At 43.2% G+C, this 27551-nt stretch overlaps 2 protein-coding genes across 2 annotated transcripts; one reads left to right on the top strand and one right to left on the bottom strand.

The window, feature by feature from the left end:
- Positions 1 to 3168: 3168 nt before the first annotated feature.
- On the bottom strand, positions 3169 to 3807 carry LOC134286178 (M protein, serotype 6-like). Its single transcript, XM_062847753.1, has one exon. The coding sequence runs from the start codon at positions 3805 to 3807 to the stop codon at positions 3169 to 3171; it is 639 nt and encodes a 212-aa protein (XP_062703737.1).
- Positions 3808 to 17038: 13231 nt separating this feature from the next.
- Positions 17039 to 23929, top strand: LOC134286177 (uncharacterized). Its single transcript, XM_062847752.1, has 3 exons — positions 17039 to 17309; positions 17397 to 18535; positions 23816 to 23929. Exons 1-3 carry the CDS (start codon positions 17039 to 17041, stop codon positions 23927 to 23929), a joined length of 1524 nt encoding a protein of 507 aa, XP_062703736.1.
- The last annotated feature ends 3622 nt before the right edge of the window (positions 23930 to 27551 follow it).

Genomic DNA, 27551 nt, shown 5'->3' with positions numbered 1-27551 from the left:
TAGTGTTAGCTTGTCAATGCATGTTTGGAGCTCGCTAAGTGCAAAAAAGTGCAGTCCATCCACTAAGCTCCTTCAATCAGTATAACCTACAATACAAATAACCTACCCTATCCATCCACTGACGAACGAATCGTAAAGATCCGCCATTAATCCAACATTATTCCCAGATCGGTTGCCAAGCTGGACGGATTTCCTCATCACTGGGCTGGTTCAAACTAGTGGGAGGTTCATCGAAACGTTCGGGGAACCCCGCGTAAACCGATTAAGTCTCGGCCGGCCAGCCTGCCTGCCGAACGAAGCTTTACATTTTCGATATATTTCAGGCGCTAAGCCGGCAACAAAACTTTGGAGCGCGGTTTATTTCAACTTTTCGGCTTAAGCCGGGTCCGTGCACTGATTTTGATTGGGATTGGGCCTTCTCGTATGGATGGGTCCCGCCCGCAGCATTCGATTGAGCTGAGCAGCATCGCTTTTCTGAACTTGCCGCCGCCGCCGCAAGCTGCCATTACCGCGAGCGGCTTCCACTATTCGATGAGGGTATGCGATATAAAGTTGGTCCAGTCGAAAAACGATTTCTTTTAAGACAGTAGTTTTTTATGCTTGAATTTCCATGTAATAAACCGTTTTAACCTGCATAGAATCCTTGTCAGGTGTCCTGTTAGCCTTGTGGATTAGGCTTTGAATCTCCAATTCGAGATCGGCGGATTCAATTCCCGTCCATGTGGGTTTCGGACAATACCGCTGCAAGATGTTCGGGAGACGCAAATGGAAGTCAATAATTTCGTCTACCGGAACTCGTACAATTTGGTGAGTTCGTTATTGCTTATAGTTTTGAAAATTTGGTGCCTCAATATTGAACAAATGTTGCCGATGGTCTTAACCCTACCACTAATTATTCCAAACTTCCTTTGATGTTTATGAGGGAGGCAGGTGTTTTTGTTATTTTCTTGAGGAGGCATCCAATCAACCAACCACCTTATTCCATACACAGCTGTCGCAAGGACGTGACTGTCGGGTCCGGACAGACACTGTGGCATTCCGGACTTACCAACTCTGCCGGCCGAAACTCTGCACATCCTTCATCCTTCATCCTTCATCCTTCACCCTTTATCCATCATCCTTCATCCTTCATCCTTCATCCTTCATCCTTCATCCTTCATCCTTCATCCTTCATCCTTCATCCTTCATCCTTCATCCTTCATCCTTCATCCTTCATCCTTCATCCTTCATCCTTCATCCTTCATCCTTCATCCTTCATCCTTCATCCTTCATCCTTCATCCTTCATCCTTCATCCTTCATCCTTCATCCTTCATCCTTCATCCTTCATCCTTCATCCTTCATCCTTCATCCTTCATCCTTCATCCTTCATCCTTCATCCTTCATCCTTCATCCTTCATCCTTCATCCTTCATCCTTCATCCTTCATCCTTCATCCTTCATCCTTCATCCTTCATCCTTCATCCTTCATCCTTCATCCTTCATCCTTCATCCTTCATCCTTCATCCTTCATCCTTCATCCTTCATCCTTCATCCTTCATCCTTCATCCTTCATCCTTCATCCTTCATCCTTCATCCTTCATCCTTCATCCTTCATCCTTCATCCTTCATCCTTCATCCTTCATCCTTCATCCTTCATCCTTCATCCTTCATCCTTCATCCTTCATCCTTCATCCTTCATCCTTCATCCTTCATCCTTCATCCTTCATCCTTCATCCTTCATCCTTCATCCTTCATCCTTCATCCTTCATCCTTCATCCTTCATCCTTCATCCTTCATCCTTCATCCTTCATCCTTCATCCTTCATCCTTCATCCTTCATCCTTCATCCTTCATCCTTCATCCTTCATCCTTCATCCTTCATCCTTCATCCTTCATCCTTCATCCTTCATCCTTCATCCTTCATCCTTCATCCTTCATCCTTCATCCTTCATCCTTCATCCTTCATCCTTCATCCTTCATCCTTCATCCTTCATCCTTCATCCTTCATCCTTCATCCTTCATCCTTCATCCTTCATCCTTCATCCTTCATCCTTCATCCTTCATCCTTCATCCTTCATCCTTCATCCTTCATCCTTCATCCTTCATCCTTCATCCTTCATCCTTCATCCTTCATCCTTCATCCTTCATCCTTCATCCTTCATCCTTCATCCTTCATCCTTCATCCTTCATCCTTCATCCTTCATCCTTCATCCTTCATCCTTCATCCTTCATCCTTCATCCTTCATCCTTCATCCTTCATCCTTCATCCTTCATCCTTCATCCTTCATCCTTCATCCTTCATCCTTCATCCTTCATCCTTCATCCTTCATCCTTCATCCTTCATCCTTCATCCTTCATCCTTCATCCTTCATCCTTCATCCTTCATCCTTCATCCTTCATCCTTCATCCTTCATCCTTCATCCTTCATCCTTCATCCTTCATCCTTCATCCTTCATCCTTCATCCTTCATCCTTCATCCTTCATCCTTCATCCTTCATCCTTCATCCTTCATCCTTCATCCTTCATCCTTCATCCTTCATCCTTCATCCTTCATCCTTCATCCTTCATCCTTCATCCTTCATCCTTCATCCTTCATCCTTCATCCTTCATCCTTCATCCTTCATCCTTCATCCTTCATCCTTCATCCTTCATCCTTCATCCTTCATCCTTCATCCTTCATCCTTCATCCTTCATCCTTCATCCTTCATCCTTCATCCTTCATCCTTCATCCTTCATCCTTCATCCTTCATCCTTCATCCTTCATCCTTCATCCTTCATCCTTCATCCTTCATCCTTCATCCTTCATCCTTCATCCTTCATCCTTCATCCTTCATCCTTCATCCTTCATCCTTCATCCTTCATCCTTCATCCTTCATCCTTCATCCTTCATCCTTCATCCTTCATCCTTCATCCTTCATCCTTCATCCTTCATCCTTCATCCTTCATCCTTCATCCTTCATCCTTCATCCTTCATCCTTCATCCTTCATCCTTCATCCTTCATCCTTCATCCTTCATCCTTCATCCTTCATCCTTCATCCTTCATCCTTCATCCTTCATCCTTCATCCTTCATCCTTCATCCTTCATCCTTCATCCTTCATCCTTCATCCTTCATCCTTCATCCTTCATCCTTCATCCTTCATCCTTCAAGACTTCATCCTTCAAGACTTCATCCTTCAAGACTTCATCCTTCAAGACTTCATCCTCAAGACTTCATCCTCCAAGACTTCATCCTTCAAGACTTCATCCTTCAAGACTTCATCCTTCAAGACTTCATCCTTCAAGACTTCATCCTTCAAGACTTCATCCTTCAAGACTTCATCCTTCAAGACTTCATCCTTCAAGACTTCATCCTTCAAGACTTCATCCTTCAAGACTTCATCCTTCAAGACTTCATCCTTCAAGACTTCATCCTTCAAGACTTCATCCTTCAAGACTTCATCCTTCAAGACTTCATCCTTCAAGACTTCATCCTTCAAGACTTCATCCTTCAAGACTTCATCCTTCAAGACTTCATCCTTCAAGACTTCATCCTTCAAGACTTCATCCTTCAAGACTTCATCCTTCAAGACTTCATCCTTCAAGACTTCATCCTTCAAGACTTCATCCTTCAAGACTTCATCCTTCAAGACTTCATCCTTCAAGACTTCATCCTTCAAGACTTCATCCTTCAAGACTTCATCCTTCAAGACTTCATCCTTCAAGACTTCATCCTTCAAGACTTCATCCTTCAAGACTTCATCCTTCAAGACTTCATCCTTCAAGACTTCATCCTTCAAGACTTCATGCTTCAAGACTTCATCCTTCAAGACTTCATCCTTCTCCTTCATCCTATGTATGCAACTCGTTGCAAAACTCGAGTTTTTCAGCATTCTTCGAATTTTTCCAACTTGGCCAGCTTCGTTCTAGTCAATCATTTATTCGCGCTGAAAAAATATGTTTTTGCAACTCGTTGCAGTTATGTTATTATGCAATGATTTTTTCATTATGGAACTTATTTCGGTCGCGTAATGAAGCAATATGGAAAAGTAGGTCATTATGATACTGAATTGAGTTAGATAAAATTAAAATTATGATACTGAATTGCATAAACGTAATTTAGTAGTAAACCTTCGTCGCTCCTTGTCCGTTAGCATCTCTAATTGGATTGGGGATCATTCAAATATGACGTCTATCGTTAAGAGGAGGAGGGGGGACTGTGAAAGTGTGACACTTCATGTATTAGATATACAAAGGAAGCGCGACAGAAAGGGGGGGGGGGCTACAATTATAGAAAAGGATGGACGTCATATTTGAATCACCCCTTGTAAGAAATGGATGCAAAACAGCATCCACATAATTCAGGAGATGTCACATCGTAGAATACTGTGGAACGAAGTTTTGGATTTGGACCAAACATATCACATACCCCTATCATCATTCGCTCCGGAAAGGTTTTATGTCATCCAAATTCATGTGTCGTGTCCTCTCCTCCGGAGCTTTGCTTCGTTCCGTCTTCCACACAGTCACAGAGCAAGCGAGCGGCCGGCCTTTCGATAGAGATATAAACATAAAATTTTACAAATCACTGCAAATATTTGGTAATTGAGAAGGGGGATTATTTTTATATCGGGGGCCTACTCGTGGGTGCCTCTGGGAATGTGGCTGACAGCGAGCCGGAATGCTCGTCGAATCGATTGGGGCGGCACCTCTGACGGGGCTTATTGTCACCGAGTGATGGGACAGCAGCCAGCCATCCAGCCAGCGTCAGCGGGTGGAGAGATCAGGGTTGATCGGTTGGTCACATTTGAATATTATTACTGCTTTGTGACGGCGGCGGCCGGCGATCGGCGGCGGTGTGATCGCACGCGGCAAAAGGTCCGTTAGAGTCAAACAGAGTTAGCACTTGTACCTTCACCAAAGAGGGGCCCATTTCTGCATGGCCGCGCCGGTCCCAACAAGAGGTCCAATATTTATCCAGATAAAGCAGAAGGCACGCTGAAAGCTACGATCAATAATATCTCCAAACACACTTGGCTTAGCGTTTGCATTTCCTGTCCCAGGTCTACTTGTAAGGGGGTTTATGTGCGTCTCCTCGGCGAGAAGGTTAACGAATTTGCATAATGCATTCCGAAAGTCGGCAAAAGCCGCTTTGGCTTTGCAGTGATTTTAACTCTGATGGAAATTGAGGAATGTATTTTGTTACACTGAAACGGCTAATCCTTCGAGTGCTCGCTGATCGAGCTAAGACGCACTAAATTCAACTAGGGTCCAGCTGAAGCATTGAATGGTCGTGAATTCAGTAGGGCCATGTTGAAGGTGATGGGTTTGATTCCTGGACCGTCCAGGAACTTTTGTTAATACGATTATTCTTGACTTCTCATCTCTATAGTTTTGGAGAAATTCATGAAGGAATCCTAGGACTGCTGCAAAAATTATTGCTGAGAATCGGCATACACCTTTAGCAAATTCATACCTACTCGCTTTAATAATTAACGCAACTCGATGAAATTCAACATGATAGAATTATATTCTAAAAGCATTATAAACCATTCTGCAGTCATGCTGTTGTATTTTGTACAATACGTTGGGAAAAGCTTGCCTGATCTACACAAATAATCAGCATGGTGCTGGTAGCGGGGGCCAATTTCAGGAAGATTAAGGGTTTTTCTTTACTCATGCATTATTTTTTTTTTCTGAAGATTATAAATAATCAGGGGATTCACTTAACAACGCAAGAGTGGAAATCAGCAACACTATCTTTGATTAGGATTCGCTAGGGGAATTCCTGAAGAAAACCCTGAAGGAATTCCTGGAGGAATCCCTGAAGGAATTCCTGGAGGAATCCCTGAAGGAATTCCTGGAGAAATCCCTGAAGGAATTCCTGAAGAAATCCCTGAAGGAATTCCTGGAGGAATCCCTGAAGGAATTCCTGGAGGAATCCCTGAAGGAATTCCTGGAGGAATCCCTGAAGGAATTCCTGGAGGAATCCCTGTAGGAATTCCTGGAGGAATCCCTGAAGGAATTCCTGGAGGAATCCCTGAAGGAATTCCTAGAGGAATCCCTGAAGGAATTCCTGGAGGAATCCCTGAAGGAATCCCTGAAGGGATTCCTGGAGGAATCCCTGAAGGAATTCCTGGAGGAATCCCTGAAGGAATTCTTGGAGAAATCCCTGAAGGAATTCCTGGAGGAATCCCTGAAGGAATTCCTGGAGGAATCCCTGAAGGAATTCCTAGAGGAATCCCTGAAGGAATTCCTAGAGGAATCCCTGAAGGAATTCCTGGAGGAATCCCTGAAGGAATTCCTGGAGGAATCCCTGAAGGAATTCCTGGAGGAATCCCTGAAGGAATTCCTGGAGGAATCCCTGTAGTAATTCCTGGAGGAATCCCTGTAGTAATTCCTGGAGGAATCCCTGTAGGAATTCCTGGAGGAATCTCTGTAGGAATTCCTGGAGGAATCTCTGTAGGAATTCCTGGAGGAATCCCTGTAGGAATTCCTGGAGGAATACCTGTAGGAAATCCTGGAGGAATCCCTGTAGGAATTCCTGGAGGAATCCCTGTAGGAATTTGTTACGTTTGTAAATAGTTGTGAACATTTTGTCAGTTAATTTTCTGTTTTGTACTGTGATTTGTTCATTTGCCCCTGAATTTTAATGTGCATTTGTAGCGTTCCAAACATTTCAGGAGCGAACCAGCACAAAACACGCAAGCCGTCCGAACTGATGTCCCCTAACACGGACATCAAATTGTAGACGGTCTTGTGTTGTTGCCCAAATCAGGATGCCCCTTAGGATTAGAAATTCCTAGACCAAAACAAGCTATGTAAGCAAGTAACGCTGCAAACAAAAGGCAATCCGCCAGAAGAAATACGATTACAGGATTGACTGATGGACCAAGAACAAAAATGAAACCTCGTCATCCTGGGTTCGGACTTAGTTATCTATTTGGATAACTGGGCACAATTTATGTTATGTGTTGCATGTTTGTGTTTTGTGCATTTGTAGTGTTCCATTTTATTTTGCGTATCTAAGTTCCCAGACGTGGGGCCCGATACGGAAAACGAAATGTACATTTGTAAGGTTCCAATGTATTCGTTATATTTTACCTTTCGTATCCCACTAGCTTCAAAATGTGGGGCTCGATGCGGAAAATAAAATGCGCATTTGTAGAGTTCTTTTAGCAGTTGTCTACATTGTGGTACCCATCGGGAGCACAGTGCATTTGTAGTGTTTCGCAAAACTTTTTTTCCGTTACAAATTCCTGGAGGAATCCCTGTAGGAATTCCTGGAGGAATCCCTGTAGGAATTCCTGGAGGAATCCCTGTAGGAATTCCTGGAGGAATCCCTGTAGGAATTCCTGGAGGAATCCCTGTAGGAATTCCTGGAGGAATCCCTGTAGGAATTCCTGGAGGAATCCCTGTAGGAATTCCTGGAGGAATCCCTGTAGGAATTCCTGGAGGAATCCCTGTAGGAATTCCTGGAGGAATCCCTGTAGGAATTCCTGGAGGAATCCCTGTAGGAATTCCTGGAGGAATCCCTGTAGGAATCCCTGGAGGAATCCCTGTAGGAATTCCTGGAGGAATCCCTGTAGGAATTCCTGGAGGAATCCCTGCAGGAATTCCTGGAGGAATCCCTGTAGGAATTCCTGGAGCAATTCCTGGAGTAATCCCTGAAGGAATTTCTAAAGGAGTCCCTGAAGGAATTCCTAAAAAAATCCCTGAAGGAAGTTCTAAAGGAAGAATCCCTGAAGGAATTCCTGAAGGAATCCTTGAAGGAATTACTAAAAGAATCCCTGAAGGAATCTTTGAAGGAATTGCTGGAGAAATCTTTGAAGAAATTCCGGGACGAATCCTTGAAAATATTCCGGGAGGAATCTCTGAAGAAATTCCAGAGGGAATCTCTGAAGGAATTCTGGGAGGATTCCCTGAAGGAATTCGAAGAGGAATCTCTTGAGGAATTCCGGGAGGAATCCCTGAAGGAATACTGGAAGTAATCTCTGTAGGAATTCCGGATCAAATCCCTAAAGGAATTCCGGGAGGAATCCCTGAAAGAATTATAGCAGGTATATTTTAAGAAATTTCTGAAGAAATCCCCTCCTGGTGGTATCTTTGATAGAATTTTTGGAGAAATTCCAGAACGAGTTCCTGGAGGAATTCCTGAAGCACTTCCTGGAGGATCCCCTATGGTAATCTCTAGAAGAATCTGAAAGAATTCCTGGAGGGTTTTCTATATGAAATTCTGCTGGAACTTCTGGATCAATTTCTGGAGAAATTCCTGAAAGAATTTCTTGATAAAAATCTTAAGGATTGCCTGGTGGAAATAATAAAGGAATGCCCTGTGCAATTCCTGGATGAATTCGGATGAATCCCTGGATGAATCCCCGAAGAAATTCTTGGAATAATTCCTGGAGGAATGCCTGGATGGAATTCTGGAGGAATTCTTACAAAAATCACTGGATGAACTCCTGGAGTATTACCCTGCGGTATGCCAGGAGGAATTCCTGACAAAATGCCTAGAGGAATGCCAAGAAGAGTTCCTGAAGGCCCTGTGGAATGCCTGGAGGATTGCCTTAAGGAATCTCTGAAATTCTGGAGAAATTCCAAAAAGAGGTTGAGCAAGACTTCAGGAATGTTTCTAAAGGAACACCCTTAACACATTCCTAGAAAAACTCCAAAAGAAATACCTGGAGGAATCCCTGAAGTAATTTCTGTGGGAATTTCTGGAAGAATCCCTGGAGTAATTCCTGGAGAAAGCCCTGGCGGGATTCCTGGAGGAATGCCTGCAGAAATTTCTAGAGCAAATCTTCTGCAGGAATTCCCAGAGGAATCCCTGCATTAATTCCCGGAGGAATCCCTGCATTAATTCCCGGAGGAATCCATGGAGGATTCCCTAAAAGATTCCCAGGAGGAATTCCTTGAAGTATCACTGAAGCTATTCCAGAAAGAATTCCTGAAAAACATCTTAGATAAATTACTGACAAAATACCTCTAGAAATGACTGGAGAAATCTCTACAAAAGTTTCTTGAAGAAACGCTGAAGGAATTCTCGGAGGAAGCCCCGGAGAAAACCCAGGAGGATTTTCTTGAGGAATCTCAGGAAGAATTTCTAAAAATATCCATCAAGGAATTCCTGGTGTAATCCCTGAAGGAAATACTGAAGAAATTGCAGAAATTATTCTTGAAAAAATCATGTAAGAATAGGAATCCCAAGAAGTGTTAGTGGAGGAATCTCTGTGGCAGTTCCTGTAGAATTTCTGAAGAAACCCCAGGAGGAACCTCAGAAGCAATCTCCAAAGGAATTTCTAAGGCAATCCGTAAACAATATCTGTAGGAATTTCAGAATGATTTCCTGTAGGAGTTACTTAAAGAATTCCAGGATGGATTCTTGAAGGAATCCCAGAAAGAATTCCTGAAGAAACCCTCGGAAGCATTGCCATGAGGAATTCCTTAAGAAATCGCAGGAGAAATTTCCAATAGAATTCCTAAAATAATTTATGTAAGAATCGCTAGAAAAAAAATCTGATGGAATCCATGTGTGCAGTAATTTCTGGGTGAATTATTGAAGGAATCCTTGAATGAAAAATTTCGTAGAATATTTTAAAAGAATTTCTGAAACACTGGTAGAATTATCCGAAAGAATTCCTGGACAAAAATCCTGTAGAAATACTTCGGATTTTTTGAAGAATATATAGAGAAATCTTTAAATGGATCTCTGGTGAAGTTTCTTTGGGAACTTCTGGAGAAATCCGCAAATAAAATCCTTGAAAAAAAGCACAAGAATCTTGACAAGAACAATGGAGGAAGCTTTTTATATATCTCAGGTGAAATTCTTGGGGAATGTCTGGTGAAATCCCTAGTGGAATTCTTGGGAGAATCTTTGGAGGAATCCATGATGAAACACTGAAGTGAGCGATGGGAAAATTCCTGGAAGAATTCTTCTATGCATCCTTGCAGAAGTATCTGATCTGCTCAAATTTCTGAAGGAATCGTGGAAGGAACAAGAAACACGCCCTGAAACAACTACATACTATCGGAACCCCGAAAGATGTCCATGGAGAGATTCCCGAAGGAGAAATCCCCAGAGAGGTCGCTTGGGGAATTTCTGAAGAAATACCTGGTGAAACACGTGGAGAAAGCTAAACAATCTGGAGCAAGAAAGTATACCATCCTAGAGTATACCTACCTACCTACCTTGAGCTGGAGTCAAGCTGGAGTGCCTTCTCAGGAGTGGATTCGGACGCAGTAGGCAGTACAACATTTGTTGTAATGTCATTAGCAGATAACAGTAAATAAATATTCAGTTGTAGATACAAAAAATCTAGGATCAAAAAATGACCATATGCTCTTCAAATTCCTGTAATTTTCATAACAAATTTTTGATGAATAAGTAGTGATTCCAAATTCTTTTTTTCCAAATGATTTCTAAAGATCAATGTTGCCTACTTTCAGAAATTTTACATACTCAAGCCACATCTCGTTCCACTTCGGATGGTGCATCGTCTTCTTCCTCCTGGTAACGATCGTAATGCTGCTCTGGAATCATATCCAGTATAAACTGATCGGACACTAATTTATCATATCCTTGATGAACGGCAACGCTTACGCACAGTGAATAAAACAAACAAATTGGCAGAATATCCAGAATTCGAAACTGGCTCCTCGCTTCGCCCAGCATGTTGTCCCTAGCGGGACTCGATCGACAGTTCCAATTTTTCATCGATATGTCTGGGCCTGGACAGAGAGTAGGTAGGTACGCTTCCTTTTGGGTCATAACCAATCGTGCATATCTGCCAATTTCCGAAGTGCGCGCGCGCACGCCATCAGTCTTTGACATTTGGCCGAATGGCTCGTTCGGTCAGCGTCGTCAGCTGCTCCCTACAGAGAGATGATGCAAGCAAACAAACAAATGCGAACGCCACATGAATGCATATATCATCTACCGGGATGAGCTATCTGCGAGCAGTTACATATGAGACTGCGAATATATTGGGAACGATGCGGTCATGGTATGAGGCTGCACGTTGGTCAGAGGAAAAGGTGCTTCAGCAGCCGCCCACTCAAGAGATGACCAAACCATACTGTCGTGGCTGTAAATGCTGTCATTTAGGGCCTCGAGGCGCTTACGACTCGTATGAGCAATAATTTATTATGATGAGCATTTCACTTTCTTCAATATGTATTGTGAATTTGATGCATGTCATGCATCTAAAACGTAACTTATCACATTCGCCCATATGAAACCGAAGAGCTCTTTTTTGAAGCCTTGAAGTTGGCATGTTGGCATTATGAGGTCATCCCAACAATTATTTGGGTATGTTTTATTATGTCCTAATGGTGGTACAGCTGATTTGCTGTTTCACACTTATTTTAGAGTATTTTGTTCCTCTGCTCCAATTTCAGTAAAAGCTTTGTTTTTACTGAATTCTCAGCTTGGTCAAAAAGAAAAGAGAGGACATAATTGGAGCATCGTCTTCATTCATTAACGGGCGGTCGGCAGTAGTCATATACATGGATTCCCATGCGTTCAGTTGCGTGGCTTTTCGGACATTTTAAAGCAGTTTCGGTTGCTCTTAACCTGCAGTATGTCCTAGCCTCCTGGTGTGCATTGCCACACTTGAATCCCAAGTTCTTCCACGCTCTACCGCGTTCTTGTGTTCACGTAGACGAGTTCTGAACTTACGGCATATTTGCCCAACCGCGATGGGCAGTTTTGACACGGTATCTGGTAAACTCCGGATTTTTCGTCTAACGTCTAACGTCTCTTTTTCCCCTTGACCAAAGATTCAGTAAAAACAAAGCTTCACGACGAATACTGCACACAGTAGGATTGTAGCATTAGTGATCTACGAAGTCAGTCGGGCATCGTCCCGTCGATGGGCAACAACGAGCCCGAAACCGGTCGACTCAAAAAGGTAATTTTATCTCCCTTTTAACGTTGTTGTAAGAATAATAAATGGTGTGTCCTGTCTCGCGTCGCGTCTTATTAGTGAAGTTGTTATTTTATTGCTGACTAGCAGTCCCGGCAAACGTCGTCCTGCCTGCCTACTCTGTTTTTTGACATCCGGTTCCATGAAGAAATGCCCCTCAAAATGGAATTTCAGATTTCCTTGCCTTCTTGATCACCTTTTCTAATTTTTTTTTCGTACGAACACGTCGGAGCCCTGGCGGAATGCAACAGTGAAACAATCATGTAGATATGTTGACCCGTTCCCCAGCCTATTCGTGACATACAAACACCATTTCATTTTCATTTACACTGATAGGCAAAATAAAGTGCCCACCTCATCGTTAATTCAATTTCTCTCATTTACTTGATTCAAAATAAAGTAAACACACTGTATTTTTTTTATTATCTATTTTTTATATTCTTTTTAAGTTTCACTTATGGAATACCGAAAAAAAGGAGTTTTACTTAAAGAAAAAAAATCAATTTGTGTTGAAAAAAAAGGGACAAAAAAAGTGCCCACTTCATTTAGGCTACAGAAAAAATGAATTAAAGTAAAACAAAAAGCTTTTCAATAATTGATGTGTCCTCCTTTGGCCTTCAGGACCTCCTGCAAGCGCTTCGGCATGCTCTCGACCATGTTTTTTAGGTGCTGTGGATCTAGCTCTTCCCAGGCGCGCTCCAGGGCTTCAAAATAGTTATTTTTATTGGTAACACCAGTTTTGTCAACCCTGGCATCGAGAATCGCCCACAAATTCTCGATGGGATTGAGGCCCGGGCTTTGTGGAGGCCATTCCAGCGGTTTGATCTGACAAGACCGGAAGAAAGACTTGGTCTTCTTGGCAGTATGCTTCGGGCCGTTGTCCTGCTGGAATACGAACTTCTCTTCAAGGCCCGTCTGGAGCAGCGAAACCTCCAGATATTCTCGCAGGATGTTGATGTAGGAATCCGCCGTCATTATCCCGTCGATTTTCACGAGACTACCCACTCCACTCCACGAAAAACATCCCCACACCATTACATTTCCTCCTCCATGCTTCACCGTGCCTTGGATGTGGCGCTCCTGAAGCTCCTCTCCCGATCTGCACCAAACACGAACCCGCCCCTTTCGGTTAAACAGCTCGAATTTTGATTCGTCCGTCCAGAGAACCGTTTTCCAGAACGCTAGGGGCTTATCAGCATGCTCCTTAGCAAACTTAAGCCGTTTGGCTTTGTTTGCCTTGCTGATAAATGGGCGCTTCCGGGCAAGTTTGCTATTCAACCCCTGTGCTACGAGACGGCGACGAACAGTTCGACCGGAAACTGATAACTGAAGGGTTTCCTGAATCTCGCGGACAGTTACTTTCGGGTTCTTCTTGACTTCGCGCATGATCTTGGTGTCCGTTCTCGTATCCGTTTTCCGCTTCCTGCCTCTGCCAGGGCGATCCACCACCACTGATCCAAATGTTTTGAGCTTCAGAAGAATTTTGCCAACCGCTGCCTTACTGATACTGTACTTCCTAGCGACAGCCCGGTGCGATTCACCGTTTTGCACATCACAAACTACCAGTTATCGGATACACAACGGAGTTGCTTTCGAAACCACTACGTTCTCCATTTTTTTCAACTTAATCAAACGCGATCACGTAAACAAATGCCCCAGGTCAAGCCGTTTGCTTCAAAACATGTCAAAATATCAAAACATAAACAATCGAGGGGTCCTCCAATGGAAACTTATCGAAAACATATCAATTTTTGAAGTGGGCACTTTTTTTTGTCACTGTTTTTTTTTCAACACAGATTGATTTTTTTTTTCTTTAAGTAAAACTCCTTTTTTTTCAGTATTCCATAAGTGAAACTTGAAAGAATATAAAAAATAAGATAATAAAAAACTACAGTGTGTTTACTTTAATTTGAACCAAGTAAATGAGAGAAATTGAAAAAACTAAAAGGTGGGCACTTTATTTTGCCTATCAGTGTAGATTACAAACATCTTCTAGTGATTCTGTTAGAAAAAATGGTACAGACCGTTAAAGGCAGTTTCATCAAAGTTAGTGAAAATGTTATTGATGTTACAGTAGTCGAAAACAAGCGATATGCTAACCGTTTTGAGCTATTTGTCCATTAAAACTATTACATATTTATTAGCGTATAGTTCTAACTTTGCTTCTTCTTTTTAATTAAATTATAAATAATGATCCCATGTTACCCGAAGTGTCATAAAACAGCAAATTTCTAATTATCGTGTTAACCGTCGTTCCAGATTCATCAACCCCACGATATTTCTGAATGAACTAGGATGTCTTCCAAAGTAAAAATTTACCAAATTTTTGAAGGGAATTCTGTTATCAAAAGAGAAATATTATTTAAAGGTATTTTCTTAAAAATGCTGCCCAACTTTAAATCCCCATTGCAACGAGTTCCATACAAAATGTTATGCCATGATTCTTTCTTTATACAACTCATTTGAGTTGCATAATGTTTATAATGCAACTCTAATGATTTGCGTAATGAACATCATGCAACTATTTTTCATTATGCAACTCAAAAAAAAAACCTGGTACTTTTCAACATTTATTAAAATAACTCGTCAATGAAAGCATATATAGTTATGAAAATTGGAGTGAAAGTTTTGAAATTGGTGAAAATTTTTAAATATGACACTCCAGTGTAAAAGAACTTTATGAAAAGTGGGTAAAAAAAGCTTTTAATGAGGATCGCAGCAAGCCGTGCGCATGGACGGTTGCTTTAAAATTTTCTGTCACGTGTTTTTCGTCTCCGCGTTGTTTTTAAAGTAGCCGGCCGAATCGTTTATGGTGGTGCTACGCCATCCGGATAGTTTTCTATTGAAAAACACGTGCAAAGTGATAAAAGTGTGATTCGCGGTGGCAATGTCAGACAATAGCAGGAGGCAACTTTTTTCGTGTTGGTTTGGTCGCGCTGTCGTCGCTTTGTTAGTGCGTCGTCGTTACCTGTCTGCAGCCGGGCAGTTTTAAGTGCAGAAGCAAATAGAAAGATTTTTTCTGATAATAGATTCTACTGGGGAAATGGTGGGAATTACAAGTTCTAATTGAATAAATAGCCAGATTTATGAAGAAATCTTTTAGTGCATCAGAAGATATCTAGGATAAATTGTGTTTCTTTGCATTTGGCTGGTGCATCTGGGTCGTGGATCTCGAGCTATAACAATTTCGGCTGGTGAAAATTAATTTCCACTTCCAATGAATTTATTTTTTTCATTGGCTATCACATACTGCGTCAAAGCAGGTGTCGTTCGGAATGTGATCTAGATGAAACAAAATCGAGTTTTTTGGACTTGTGATGTCAGTGCCACAGCGGCTTCGACGTTGTACTACAAACGCTGCTCAAGAAATGGGTGAGACCTTTCCAATGTATATTATATGCCATTCAATATGACACATTTACATATTTTTTTTAACCATATTAGCTACATACAATCTGGAGCGTTTGGTACGGTAAGTCCACGCATCCTTCCTCCCCTGTAGATTCAAGAATTATTTCGACGAAAGAACAATCGTTCAAAACTCGAGGTACTTCGAAGAATCATCTTTGCGGCAAATACAACGCAGTAGGCCTGGCCGCTTTGACGCTTGTGTCATATCTTTGATATGCTGCAAGCCTCAATATTTTCAAGAAAAGTAATTGGGCATAATCTGACCTGATTACTTTCCAGGATGCTTTCTCGTACTGGCTGCGTTTGTATTAGATTAGATTAGATTAGATTAGTGGGTAAAAAAAGCTTTTAATTTGTGTACTTAGTGCTAACGTAAGAACAAACACGACAATCACGAAACGCGACGCGAGATAAGACACGACACTTATGGTTCTTACAATCGTCAAAATAATTAAAAAATTACCTTAATGCCGACCGGTTTCGGGCTCGATGCAGCCTATCTACGGGACAATGTCCGACTGATTGCGCTGGTCCAAGTTGAGAGAGAGAGAATGCTACTGCTGCTGGTGGTTCGTGTCGACGAGATCGAATAGACTCGACATGATGGGAGGATCGTCTTCATACATCAGCGGTTTTTGGGCATTGCTGATAAACATTGACTCCCATGCGTTTAAGTGGGAAGCTTTTCTTACAGTTTTAATAATCTTCGCACTTCCCCAATCTATTTCCTGGTCGGTTTCCACCGTATGAGCCGCCACGCTCGATTCGTTGCTCTTCTTAGACACCACGGCGTTCTTATGTTCCCTTATGCGGACTTTGACTTTTCGGCGGGTTTGTCCAATGTTAACCGCCGGACAGTCTTTGCAGGGAATCTGATATATGCCAGACTGCTCGTCAGGTGGAACCTTGTCTTTGAGGTTGCAAAGCAGGTCACGCAGAGTGTTCTCACTTTTGTGAACAACGTGTAACCCTTGTCGATGAAGTGTGGTTTTTATGGGGTTCATTATTTTCGGGTAGAATGGCAGGCTGACTCTTTTTACTTCTTTGGTGTCCGGCTGTAGGGTAGTTATACTGTTGCGCTGTGTTTTTCGCTTATGTTTTCGGATGATTTTATCCACAAAAGGCTTGTCGTACCCATTCACTTCGGCTGCTGAATAAATACGGTCTTTCTCTTCTTCAAACTCTTCCTTCGCCATGGGTACGTTGAACAACCGGTGTGCCATAGAGTGGAAAGCGGCTTGCTTCTGGGCACCGAAGTGATTGGAATCCGAAGTGATGTATCTGTCGGTGGAGGTAGGCTTGCGGTAGATCCCGAATTTCAACGTGCTGTCTTCATTTCTACTGATCAACAGATCGAGAAAGGGGAGTCTCCCTTCTACTTCCTTCTCTACAGTAAATTTTATCGTATTGTGTTGGGAGTTTAACATGCTCAACGTTTGATCCAGGTATCGTTCCTTAACCGGAGCAAAAACATCATCAACGTAGCGCCACCAGATCCTGGGAAACAACTTCTTCTTTTGAGCTTCGTTCTCAAAATCGCTCATGAAGAGGTCCGCTAGCAATGGGGACAGCTTGCTACCCATACTGAGCCCAAAGGTTTGCCTCTCCATCCGAGTGCCTTTTGCGAACGGTGAACAAAACGGAGTGCAAAAATCGCGCCAGTTTCGAAACGTGGTGCGCAATTCGACAGTTGAAAGCCCGTGATGTGATGTACTCCCGTGCGGATAAGGGAAACGTTGTAGTGATAATGGATCGAGAGGACTATGATGCGCGTGTGTATGACATGATTGGTACCGGCCCGTACGAAGAAGTAAAATTCAAAAACGGTAAGCCGAAAGACCCGCTGAACAAAATGATTGAGGAAGTGAACTGTGCTCGGCAGAAAGTGGCCCATCTAATGGGTGAAGAGAGGCTAGATAGGAAGTTACACGTCCCGAATCCCGCGGTGGCATCTTTGTATTGCTTACCGAAGATCCACAAAAATCCTATTGGAATGAAGCCAATTTCTTCCAACATACGTACGCCCACACAAAAAATGGTAGCCTGGCTGGTTAGTGAAATGAAAAAATATCCCATAAAACATGGGAAAAGCGTGAAAAATTCAGTGGAATTGGTGAAGAAATTAGAAGGGTTTAAGTTGGGACGAGGAGAAATTTTGGTCTCGTTCGATGTCACGGCACTGTTCCCGAGCGTACCAGTCAACGAAGCCCTTCAAAGCCTGCGTCGTCACTTGGAACGCAGCCGAGCTCCACCAAATCATATCGAAGCGTATCTCTCCGTAGCCCAGGTGTGTATGAACCAGAATTTTTTCACGTTCAGGGGGAAGGTTTACAGGCAAACCTTTGGGCTCAGTATGGGTAGCAAGCTGTCCCCATTGCTAGCGGACCTCTTCATGAGCGATTTTGAGAACGAAGCTCAAAAGAAGAAGTTGTTTCCCAGGATCTGGTGGCGCTACGTTGATGATGTTTTTGCTCCGGTTAAGGAACGATACCTGGATCAAACGTTGAGCATGTTAAACTCCCAACACAATACGATAAAATTTACTGTAGAGAAGGAAGTAGAAGGGAGACTCCCCTTTCTCGATCTGTTGATCAGTAGAAATGAAGACAGCACGTTGAAATTCGGGATCTACCGCAAGCCTACCTCCACCGACAGATACATCACTTCGGATTCCAATCACTTCGGTGCCCAGAAGCAAGCCGCTTTCCACTCTATGGCACACCGGTTGTTCAACGTACCCATGGCGAAGGAAGAGTTTGAAGAAGAGAAAGACCGTATTTATTCAGCAGCCGAAGTGAATGGGTACGACAAGCCTTTTGTGGATAAAATCATCCGAAAACATAAGCGAAAAACACAGCGCAACAGTATAACTACCCTACAGCCGGACACCAAAGAAGTAAAAAGAGTCAGCCTGCCATTCTACCCGAAAATAATGAACCCCATAAAAACCACACTTCATCGACAAGGGTTACACGTTGTTCACAAAAGTGAGAACACTCTGCGTGACCTGCTTTGCAACCTCAAAGACAAGGTTCCACCTGACGAGCAGTCTGGCATATACCAGATTCCCTGCAAAGACTGTCCGGCGGTTAACATTGGACAAACCCGCCGAAAAGTCAAAGTCCGCATAAGGGAACATAAGAACGCCATGGTGTCTAAGAAGAGCAACGAATCGAGCGTGGCGGCTCATACGGTGGAAACCGACCACGAAATAGATTGGGGAAGTGCGAAGATTATTAAAACTGTAAGAAAAGCTTCCCACTTAAACGCATGGGAGTCAATGTTTATCAGCAATGCCCAAAAACCGCTGATGTATGAAGACGATCCTCCCATCATGTCGAGTCTATTCGATCTCGTCGACACGAACCACCAGCAGCAGTAGCATTCTCTCTCTCTCAACTTGGACCAGCGCAATCAGTCGGACATTGTCCCGTAGATAGGCTGCATCGAGCCCGAAACCGGTCGGCATTAAGGTAATTTTTTAATTATTTTGACGATTGTAAGAACCATAAGTGTCGTGTCTTATCTCGCGTCGCGTTTCGTGATTGTTGTGGGTAAAAAAAGTTCATTTTTTTAAGCAAACGTTATCTTTACAATGCAGATGTTAACCGGCTGAGTTGATGCTTGCAATTAAGTATGGATAAAAAGTGGCAAAAATTAAAAAATCTTAAATAGTACCAGCCAATTTCTTATAAGGGATTTTCTTCAGGAATTCATCCAAAGGTTTCTTCAGGAATCGTTTCAGAAATACCTGCACGAAAATTCTTGCACGAGTTACTTTAGTAATTGCTGCAAAATTTCATTAATTATTTTTGGAATATTTGCAAAGGTTCCTTGAACGAGTTGCTTTAGTAATTGCTAAAGTTTCTCAATCGATCCACCCACGAGTTGCTCTTTATAGTTGGAGCAGGGATTAATTTCGGAGTTTTCATAAAAAAAAAATCCAAGAATTAACTTCAAAATTAGAAATTTCTCTGGAGGTTCCTAGACAGACGCGCCAACTTGGTCAAATTATTAAGGGATGGCAAAACCTGTTTTTTTTATATTTTGTATGGTATAATTAATCTAATCCCAATTAAAGTAATCCCAACAGGGTAATAAACTTTATAAAACGAGTTGTGTCTAGTTGAGATCAGGTACTTGGCCCCCTTCTCCTTCCCCTAAGTTGGCGCCCATGTTCCTTGAACAAACCTTTCCAGAAATCCATTCTGGAGTTTTTGCTAAAATCTCTTTAAAAATTATTTAAAAAACTTTTATAAAATTTTCTCAGAAATATCTTTAGTATTTTCTTCGGATATTTTACTGGAAATCCCTTTCATTAATTCCTTCAGGAATATCAATAGAAATACACTAGAACTCCAATGGCGCTGTAATCACTTTTCTCATTTAATTATTTTCATAACTTAAATTGCAATAACTTACTATTTTTAAGTGGCCAGCTTGTAGAGGACCTTTTGTTTTGGTAAACAAATTTTACTTGACACTTCTAGTACCGCTGCTGACGTTGTAAGGGCGTGGCAAACTAGATGTTAGTCACCTGGAGGAATTTCAGTCGCGACATTGGACTTCTGTGGCTAGTTATTCTACTGGAATATCATTGGGAGTTTCCCTATGAGTTCTATCACGGATTCCAGGGAAGTTCTAAGGCAGATTTTTATATACTGTAACAACTTGGAATTGAAAGGCACAGAATGTTGCTAATTGACAAATGGAGAGATAAATTTATGAAAAAAAAATCGCGTTCGGGTGGGATTCGAACCCACGACTCCGTATGCGCTAGACCGGTACTTTAACCCCAACTAAGCCACAAAACAGGTAATGATGTCATCTAATTCAAATATTTCAAAAACCTCCCCCTACCTTTTCTCTGCAGGAAGCTGACTTTCAGACCCAAAGTTTGCACCCGAACACAGAGTTGCTGTCAAGCAATGCCATCGCCATGAGAAACCCGTGGAGCAATTTCAGGATAAATCCCTGGAGGAATTCCTTGAGGCATTTCTAAAGGAATCCTTGGAGGATTTCTTAAATGAATCCGTGGAAAAATCCCTGAAGGGACTTCTAGATCATTTCTTGGACATATCTTTGGAGGATTTTCTGGAGGAATATCTGAAGGAATACATGGAGGAATTTATGGAAGAATTCCTGGAGGAGTTCATTGAAGGATTCTAGGAGGTATTCATGGAGGATTTTTTTAGCAATCCCTGGAGGAATCCCTGGTGGAGTCCCTGGAAGAGTTACAGGAGGAATCCTTGAAGGAATTTCTGGAGGAATCCCTGGAGGCAATCCTGAAAAAAAAAATCCCCGGAAAAAGTTCTAGATAATCGCTGGTAGAACTCCTGGATGAATTCCTGGGAAATTTCATAAAGGAATTCTAGGAGATATCATCACAGAAATTCCAGAATGAATCCCCGGAAAAATTTCAGGCAGAATCCCTGGAGGAATTTCTGGAGGAACCTAAAGAAGAATTCCTGGAGGAATCCTTGTAGGCATTCCAGGAGCAATCCTGGAAAATTTTCAGAAGGAATCTTTGGAAAAATTTCTGGAGGAAGCTCTGGAATATTTCTAGAGAACCCTTGAAGGAATTTCTGAAGAAATCCCAGAAGGGATTCCTGAAGGAATTCCCGGAGGAATTTGCAGAAGAATCTGTGGAGACATTCCAGGAGGAATGGTAGAAGAATTCCTGGAGGAATCCAAGAAGGTATTCTTGGAGAAATTCCTGGAGCAATACCAGAAGGAATTACTGGAGGTATTCCTGGAAGAATTACTGGAAGAATTACTGGAGGAATTCCTGGAGGAATTACTGGGGGCATTACTGGAGGCATAACTGGAGGAATTACTGGAGGAATTGCTGGAAGAATTCTAAGAGAATTTATTTGAGGAATTCCTGGAGAAACTACTTGAAGAATTACAGAAGGACTTTCTGGATGAAACACTGGAGGGATCTGTGGGAAACTTACTGGAGGAAGTTCCGGAGGGAATTCCTGGAGGAATTTCTGCAGAAATCTCAGGAGTTATCTCTGGAGGAATAGCAGCAGGAGTCCCAGGTTGACTAATTTCAGGATGAACATTTATAGAAATTTCTGGATGAATTCCTAAAGGAATTTCTGGATAAATCTCTGAAGGCATTCCTGAAGGAATCATTGGAAGAAGTTCTGGAGGAATTCGTGTAGGAATTTCTGGAGGAACCCATGGAAGAATTCTTGGAGAAATCATGGAGGAATCTGTGGAGGATTTCTTGGAACAATCCCTGGAAGACTTCCTGAAGGAATCCCTGAAGGAAACGATTCTCCACAAAATACACTAAATAGATTAAATGACTGCGTAAGCCATAATTATCTGATTATTGAAATGTTTCATGAAAGTTTCATAACAATTTCTGTGCTGTTTTTTTCCCTGCTACTGTCTACTTGCGTGAGTTGCAAACATTAAAAAAAAGAGAGTCGAACCTAGAGTTTAGGAATCAACTACATACAAATAAATAAATGTACTTCTCCATCTAATTCGAGAGTCAAAAGCGGTGTTTTCTCTTAGACTTTTTCCAAACCGGACAGAAACAAATGATGGACATTTGTCAATCGATTGCCTGATGGTTCATCGCTTTAGCACCAAGAAGAGAGACCCGACAGGGTGTGCATCGTTTCCCGCATTACATGAGAAACTTCGGATAATTGGACCTCACACCGAAGCTAAGGCTAAGCTTCGCCGCCAGTCGAGAAAATGCTTAACGTCGTTACGACGCGCTATGGGGCGTTTGACCTTTTTAGCTGGCCAAAAATATTTTGTTTTTTTTTCACTTGCATCGAAATATAGATTAAATGTAATTAATCTGTTGTACTGACTTCTACTGTCCATTAATTATTTCGTCTTCTTTTTTCTGTCTTTTATTGTTTGCTTCATCGCAGCAACACAATCTGTTTATCTATTATTTCTGTATGTTATTCACTTATCTACTCTACGAACGATTTTTAAAAATTGCTTTTGGCCAGCTAGCTTGACGAAACGCCCCTCAGTGCGGCGCATCCATTCGTCGTCATTCTACGAAACACCTCATTTACGGATCTGACCTAAGCAAACAGAAAGCAAATATGTATAATAACGTAACGCAACAACGAGAGTGTGCGCCTCGAGATTTCGATCACACATCGAAGAAAACAAAAACATCGTTTGTAGGAGGCCTGATGGATGGTGTTGTTGTTGCTGGAAAAGATTTCAACTCCAAAGCGCCCAAATCAACAACAGCTGGTTCGGGGAAATTTGAGGCCTCACCGATGAAAGGTGTCTGCCTTGTGTGATGCCCGTTGAGTAAATAGAAGCATCCAAGCTGTTTGGAGTTCGTTGTGAACAATTTTCGGGAGAATGCACTTCAATTCATGGGAGAGATTTATTTGTTTGCTCGGTAAACCTGGAGAGAATTGTGTTTTACTTTTGTTCTGTCATTGTTTCAAATCATGCGGTCTTTTTTTATGATTTGTAATTTTGTATGATGCCCTTATGTAATACATGTTGCTTTTACTCTTTCACTCCATTTTACTTTTACGCTGCTTAAATGTTGACCTTGTATGTATTACCGTTTCAATCTCATCGTTTTTCATCTGAAACTTGTTGTATTGACGTTTGTTTTTAGAGTTTAATTTATTTGCATTATTGTACATGGCGTAGTTTTATGAAGCATGCCGTTGAAACTTTAACATACAGTCCACATACCATTCCGATTCCTGTAAAGTTTGGCGGTTTTATTCTCGTCCATCCAAACACATATTTCATTGTGCTCTGTAATTCCCTATAATACTTATTCAAATCGTAATTTAACTTATTAGTTTGACTCAAACTCAACTTGTCAATTTGGTATCAGCGATATATGTTCTTGTGCAATTACTCATCGTCCAAACATTCAGCTCAAACACAACCGTGTCACCGCTCGAACGATTGCATGTTAAACAACGGTTAGAATTTCAACGGGCGCCAGGCGACGAACGTATGCAAGAAGCCCTCCATAAGCATCGGTAAATGCCAAACAAAATGTCCTGATGCAGTATCAAAAAACATACATCGGAAAACACACAACCGTTTTGTTTTAGTGGATCACCCTCAATAAAAAAAACTGCAGGATATCGTTCCACGCTCTGAACGGCTAGGAACGTATCATTTTTCAAATTTTCATTATCTAATTGTTGGATCTAATTTGGAAACCTCCCAATGTCCATTGTTTTCTTTACGTCTTTATGATACCGCATCACCTTGATTCATATCGCTGGCTGACTGTTTCTTCGATTCGGGGCTTCGGTGGGTGATTTGAGTGATAGAGATACCAACGAAAGAGCAGCCACAACTTTCCGTGCCATGATGGAAGACCCACCGCAGGTGATCGATCATTTCAAGAGTACATTGATATTCGTGTTCCAATCCACCCGGACGGGCGATCGACCATATGTGGCGTGAGCAAACGTCACTCGGCGTCTCTGCCGTTTAGGGAGGACAACGACGCGGTCTAATACTTGCTGGACAACATTGTTTTCCCCCGCAGTTACATGTAGGTCTGCAGGCACACGCCGCCGCCACAATCTCCTCAGTAGACATAGTTCCGGCTTGTGGCAAGCATATGGGATTTGAGATTGCGCAGATTTATGCACGTCGGTGACGGCGGGGCACTTAAATTGTGCGACAATAGGATACCTAGATACCCACCTACATATGCTGCGATTGTAGGACTTTAGTGGCTGCTGGATCAGTGATGTGTGCACAACTGGCATCCAGCTAACACACATAAGCGTATGCTGCTAGTATGGTGGTGGATGGTGCCGACTGAGATAGTTTTGCATATGTTTTTCTGTGGGCACGTTCACTTATTTTTTATTACTTTGTAAACCATACTCCAGCTTTGTGAGATAACACAATTTAAAACAAGCGAATTGGTTATGACAGCTTTTACAACAGACTTTTGTGGCAGTGTGTGTGGCTTGAGAATGTCAATGTAATCAGTACGACGTGCCTAAGTATACCTTAGGCCGGTGCATCCGTTCTTTTTCTTCTTCTTTATGGCTCTACATCCCCACTGGGACTTGGCCTGCCTCGCTTCAACTTAGTGTTCTTTGAGCACTTCCACAGTTATTAATTGAAGAGCTTTCTGTGCCTGCCATTGCATGAATTTGTATATTGGGATCAAGGTTGTTAACCGATAAATTATCGACAGTTAACTCTTCGCAAACTCGATAACGATAAAGGCAGCTCGATAACCTCTCGATAACGATAATCAAACGATAAATCAACGCGAAGATCATCGTACCATCGATAATTTTGCGATACATCTAGTTACCCTAGTGACGGCATCAACAACGGTTCAGATCGCGAAGAAAAATTTTCGGAGACGTTATCGAGTCGATGATTTCCACAGTTAACTGTATCGCCGATGACGTTTCCGCCTGAAGACGTTATCGTTATCGACGATAAACGATAACAGACGTTAACTTTATCGCCGATAACGATAATTTATCGATTAACAACCTTGATTGGGATTCAAGCACAAGGATACACTTTGCCCAGGGAGTCGAGAAAATTTTCCCGACCGGAACGGGAATCGAACCCGCCGTCTCCGGATTGGCGATCTATAGCATTAACCACTAGGCTAACTGGAGACCCCTGTGCATCCGTAACTTTTTTATTACCAGTAGGTATTGAGTGTAACTAGTAGCTAGGGTCACATGAATGATCATATTGAAATACAGTGTCGGATAAAACAAAAAACCAGCAGCCATTTTTCATACAAAATGGCCAAGTTTGACGAAGTGATACTCAGTTTCTAGTTAACCATATACATTACATTTATTTGTTCCACATCATTAAGACAAGACATAATCAACAATAGTACGCCACAATACTCGGTTTATGGCTGCCGCTCTCCATCCTCGGTCGCGCCCAATGCTCGCCAAGTCACGCTCCACCTGGTCCGCCCATCGTGCTCTCTGCGCTCCACGCCTTCTTGTGCCGACCGGATTCGTTGCAAACACCAGCTTTGCAGGGTTGTTGTCCGGCATTCTTGCAACATGCCCTGCCCACCGTATCCTTCCGGCTTTGGCCACCTTCTGGATGCTGGGTTCGCCGTAAAGTGCAGCGAGCTCGTGGTTCATTCTTCTCCGCCACACACCGTTCTCCTGCACACCGCCGAGGATCGTTCTTAGCACGCGTCGCTCGAAAACTCCGAGTGCTTGTAGGTCCTCCTCGAGCATGGTCCATGTCTCGTGCCCGTAGAGGATTACCGGTCTTATTAACGTTTTGTACATGGTGCATTTGGTGCGTGGGTGAATCTTTTTCGACCGCAGTTTCTTCTGGAGCCCGTAGTAGGCCCGACTGCCGCTGATGATGCGCCTCCGAATTTCACGGCTCACGTTGTTGTCAGCCGTCAGTAAGGATCCGAGGTAGACGAATTCCTCCACCACCTCGAAAGTATCCCCGTCTATCGTAACATTACTACCCAGACGGATCCGGTCGTGTTCGGTTCCGCCTACCAGCATGTACTTTGTTTTTGAGGCATTCACCACCAGTCCGACCTTTGCTGCTTCGCGTTTCAGGCGGGTGTACAGTTCTGCCACCGTTCCAAATGTTCTAGCGATAATGTCCATGTCATCCGCAAAGCACACAAATTGACCGGATTTTGTGAAAATCGTTCCCCGGCTGTTGAGCCCGGCTCGTCGCATCACACCTTCCAGCGCGATGTTGAAGAGTAGACATGAGAGTCCGTCACCTTGTCGCAGTCCCCGGCGAGATACGAATGAACTAGATAGTTCACCCGAAACCCTTACGCAGTTTTGCACACCGTCCATCGTTGCTTTAATCAGTCTAGTCAGCTTCCCAGGAAAGCCGTTTTCGTCCATGATTCTCCATAGCTCTGCGCGGTCGATACTATCGTATGCCGCTTTGAAGTCGATGAACAGGTGGTGCGTTGGGACCTGGTATTCACGGCATTTCTGGAGGATTTGCCGTACGGTAAAGATCTGGTCCGTTGTCGACCGGCCGTCGATGAAGCCGGCTTGATAACTTCCCACGAACTCATTTGTTTTAGGTGACAGACGACGGAAGATGATCTGGGATAGCACTTTGTAGGCAGCATTCAAAATAGTGATCGCCCTGAAGTTCTCACATTCCAAATGGTCGCCTTTCTTGTGAATGGGGCAGATTACCCCTTCCTTCCACTCCTCCGGTAGCTGTTCGGTTTCCCAGATCCTGACTATCAGCCGATGCAGACAGGTGGCCAACTTTTCTGGGCCCATCTTGATGAGTTCAGCTGCGATTCCATCCTTACCAGCTGTTTTGTTGGTTTTGAGCTGGTGAATGGCATCCTTAACTTCCCTCAGCGTGGGAGTTGGTTCATTTCCGTCCTCCGCTGCACTGGCGTCGTCGTTCCTTCCGTTGCCGTGGGCTCCCGTGCCTACGTTCTCCACGCCGTTCAGGTGCTGATCGAAGTGCTGCTTCCACCTTTCGATCACCTCACGTCCGTCCGTCAAGAGGCCTCCGTCTTTATCCCTGCATATTTCGGCTCGCGGCACGAAGCCGTTGCGGGATGCATTGAGCTTCTGATAGAACTTCCGTGTTTCTTGGGAACGGCACAGCAGTTCCATTTCTTCACACTCCGCTTCTTCCAGGCAGCGCTTTTTCTCCCGAAAGAGGTGGGTCTGCTGTTTCCGCTTCTGTTTGTAACGTTCCACGTTCTGTCGAGTCCCCTGCTGCAGCATTACCGGCCTCGCTGCGTTCTTCTCCTCCAAAACCGTTCTGCACTCTTCGTCGAACCATTCGTTACGTCGATTCCGTTCCACGTACCCGATGGTGCTCTCGGCTGCGTCGTTGATGGCTGCTTTCACTGTACTCCAGCAGTCCTCTAGAGGGGCCTCATCGAGCTCGCCCTCGTCTGGCAACGCGGCTTCGAGATTCTGCGCGTATGCTGAGGCGACATCCGGTTGCTTCAGTCGCTCTAGGTTGTACCGTGGCGGTCGCCGGTACCGTACATTGTTGATGACGGAGAGTTTTGGGCGCAGTTTGACCATCACCAGATAGTGGTCGGAGTCGATGTTGGCGCCACGATAGGTCCTGACGTCGATAATGTCGGAGAAGTGCCGTCCGTCAATCAGAACGTGGTCGATTTGAGATTCCGTCTGCTGTGGTGATCTCCAGGTGTAACGATAAGGGAGGCTGTGTTGGAAAAAGGTGCTACGTATGGCCATATTTTTGGAGGCGGCGAAATCAATGAGTCGTAGGCCGTTTTCGTTCGT

Source organism: Aedes albopictus, chromosome 2 (genome assembly GCF_035046485.1).
Source record: "Aedes albopictus strain Foshan chromosome 2, AalbF5, whole genome shotgun sequence".
Classification (NCBI taxonomy): domain Eukaryota; kingdom Metazoa; phylum Arthropoda; class Insecta; order Diptera; family Culicidae; genus Aedes; species Aedes albopictus.
This window is presented reverse-complemented; position numbering and strand designations above follow the sequence as displayed.